General features: G+C 31.4%; 1 protein-coding gene across 1 annotated transcript; it reads left to right on the forward strand.

Moving 5' to 3' along the window:
- The first annotated feature begins 732 nt into the window (after window positions 1-732).
- LOC111893847 (uncharacterized) lies at window positions 733-2,442 on the forward strand. Its single transcript, XM_023889931.2, has 2 exons — window positions 733-943; window positions 1,448-2,442. Exons 1-2 carry the CDS (start codon window positions 796-798, stop codon window positions 2,191-2,193), a joined length of 894 nt encoding a protein of 297 aa, XP_023745699.1. The 5' UTR covers window positions 733-795; the 3' UTR covers window positions 2,194-2,442.
- Window positions 2,443-2,939: the final 497 nt, after the last annotated feature.

A 2,939-nucleotide genomic window follows, 5' to 3' on the forward strand; every position in this document is an offset into this window, starting at 1 on the left:
TTTTTTTTTTTTTCTAGAATTTTTTTTTACTTTTTCATCGAGGTTACTTTTAAAAAAATTGGTAACTTTCTGACCGGGGTTTTAATTTTACGTTAAGAAAAAAATTATTTTAATATAATATCATTTGTCATACATAGAGAATAAAGTAAAATTGTAGTAAAATAATATACTTTGTCATTTTCTAATAAAAAGACTTATGCATTTATCACTAATTAGTCAAAAATATGTAAAAAATAATAATATTATTAAGGGTTAAAAGCCTAAATATATAAATACTTTTTTTATTTTTATCCTTTTCCCTATTTTATTTATTTATTTTTGTTATTGTTTGTTCGTGTTCAAAAAATTATAACCATACTTTATCGCTACCATATAAAAACATCATATCTACGCATTACACATATTATCCCAATGGGAACCTTTTCACCTTGCACTCTAGTAATGTTTTTGACAGCTGCTCAACATTTGTAGAACTAAATGGCTAGGAACATTACACATCCTACATAAAGTGCAGAATTATTGCCAGTTTGCTTCAACTACAAAAAGGTCCACATGTAACCCTCCTATTTGCTACATCTTCTTACCTGTAAAGGTTTATCCACTGGCCCATACTCACAATTTAGCAAAAAAAAAAAAAAAAAAAAAAGTGAGTCCTACAAGTTTAGGATTGGGTTAACAACAACCTTGTGGTGTACATCCATTCTGTTTCCCATTATATAGGACTAAAAACTTGCATTTTTCATCTATCATATTCTTCTTCTTTTCCCCAGTTCAGTGAAGAAGCAATCAAGAAACATGGAAGCCTGCTTTTTCTCTTCAAATTCCTTTACAAAATCGTTGGAAGTTGTCATCCCTTCGATCAAACCCGGAATCTTTATGCAACCAAAGACACTGTCTTCTCGAATTCGGTTTAGAAAAGTTGGCACTCGTATTGCTACAACATGTAAGTTTTTAGACACTTGTTTATGTAACAAATTTATATATTTTTTAACCATTTTATACAACAAAATAAGTTTGTTAAACAACTTGTGTAACAATACTTTGCTACTAGTTTTTATCAATTTATGCATTACGAGATTGGTAAATATAAATTGGCAATAAATTAAAACAATAGATACATAAATTGGTTTAAGTATGGGGAAATTGGTTTAAAACAATAAGTGATTAACCATTTTCATACCTCAATCAATAAGTTCATCAATGTTTTGTTTAAATTATGAGAACTGTTGAGGTGGGATTTCCTAAAGGCGAGTGGGCAATAGTTCATGGTTTATCTTTTAGTTTACAACTATATGGTCTTTTTTAATTAATTGATTTTTTGGCTACTTTAGTTTTGACTATTTTTTTTTTATTTATTTAACACAATCTCATGGAGAGATAATGAATGATGATGGCTTTTTAACCGGTGTAATTTTTTATTTTTTATTTATTTATTTTTTTGCCATAGGTTGTCAATCACAATCAAATTCACCATCGCCTTCGTCCAGAGATGAGGATAATATGTTTCATGATGCCGATTGGCGATCATTCAGAGCAAGATTAGTAGCCGGAGAACAAGCATTAACCTCACAAGAATCTTCTTCCAACACCACAGTGAACCAACCACCATCTGTTCAAATAGGTGAAAAATGGGTTCATGCAATACATGAACCCGAAAAAGGTTGCTTATTGATTGCAACCGAGAAACTAAATGGGGTACACATCTTCGAAAAGACAGTGGTGCTCCTATTATCCACGGGTCCAGTCGGACCAACTGGCATCATAATTAACCGCCCATCACTCATGTCGATAAAGGAGATGCGGTCAACGACACTAGACGTGTCAGGAACATTTTCAGACCGACCACTGTTCTTTGGTGGGCCCCTTGAAGAAGGGTTGTTCTTGGTGAGTGGGGGTGATGGGGTGAGAAATAGTGGGGTGTTTGATGAAGTAATGAAAGGGTTGTATTATGGGACCAAAGAGAGTGTAGGGTGTGCTTCTGAAATGGTTAAGCGGAACGTAGTTGGAGTGAATGAGTTTAGATTCTTTGATGGATATTGTGGTTGGGAGAAAGAACAATTGAGAGGTGAAATAAGGGCTGGGTATTGGGCTGTTGCTGCTTGTAGCCCAAATGTAGTTGGGCTGGCTAATGAGGGAAGTATTGGGCTTTGGGATGAGGTTATTGGGCTTATGGGTCAGAAGAAAGTTTGGTAATTCATAGCCCAAGTCAACTCTTTTTCTTTGAGTCAAATATGTAAATTATGATGTGGCGAATCAAACTAAGTCAAGAAGTGATATGAAGTCCGTAAAATGATATGATTAACTATAAAAGAATGTAAGAAATCTTTAACATATTATTAATTTATGTATTATGTTATTTCTTTACTATGTAATGTGAAAACTTGTAATTTGTGAATCATTTTTATGTAAAATTTAACCATGTGACATACATGACTTATCTTATGTATTATCTATCACTTACAATATATTTTACATAGATTCTTAAATTTGGTGCTATAGATGATAAACAAATTATAAAATATATTCACGATAGTTGTTAATTTTTAATGAAATGAACAAAATAAATGTATTTGTAAGTAGAACACTAAAAAGAATATTAATTATTTATTAACTCCACAGAATACAGATATTTGTCATGTCACCAAAGATCATTTGTAAACTTTTTCAAAAGTTACCTTTAAAAACCTGCTAGATGCCTCTAGGCGCGTGGGCTTGTTGCCGCATGGATAATGATCGATTTTTATAAAATAAAATAAAAATATTTCTCTTAGATGTCTGTTTATGTTTATTAAGTTAAGATTAATTTTCAGATTTGGTCCAGATATTATTTTATTTGTTTATATCAACGTAGTTCTTAAATCATAATAATAATAAAAAAAATGTCACACAACAAATGACACAATGCATTCTTCTTAATCGAGCATCTGAAAAAAGAAAAA

Source organism: Lactuca sativa, chromosome 4 (genome assembly GCF_002870075.4).
Source record: "Lactuca sativa cultivar Salinas chromosome 4, Lsat_Salinas_v11, whole genome shotgun sequence".
Classification (NCBI taxonomy): Eukaryota; Viridiplantae; Streptophyta; class Magnoliopsida; order Asterales; family Asteraceae; genus Lactuca; species Lactuca sativa.

Excerpts from the sequence above, each read along its gene's own strand:
- LOC111893847 (XM_023889931.2), top strand. The coding sequence starts at position 796 with ATGGAAGCCTGCTTTTTCTCTTCAAATTCCTTTACAAAATCGTTGGAA. Across the intron at positions 944-1,447 it reads CACTCGTATTGCTACAACAT|GTTGTCAATCACAATCAAAT; the intron begins GTAAGTTTTTAG and ends TTTTTGCCATAG.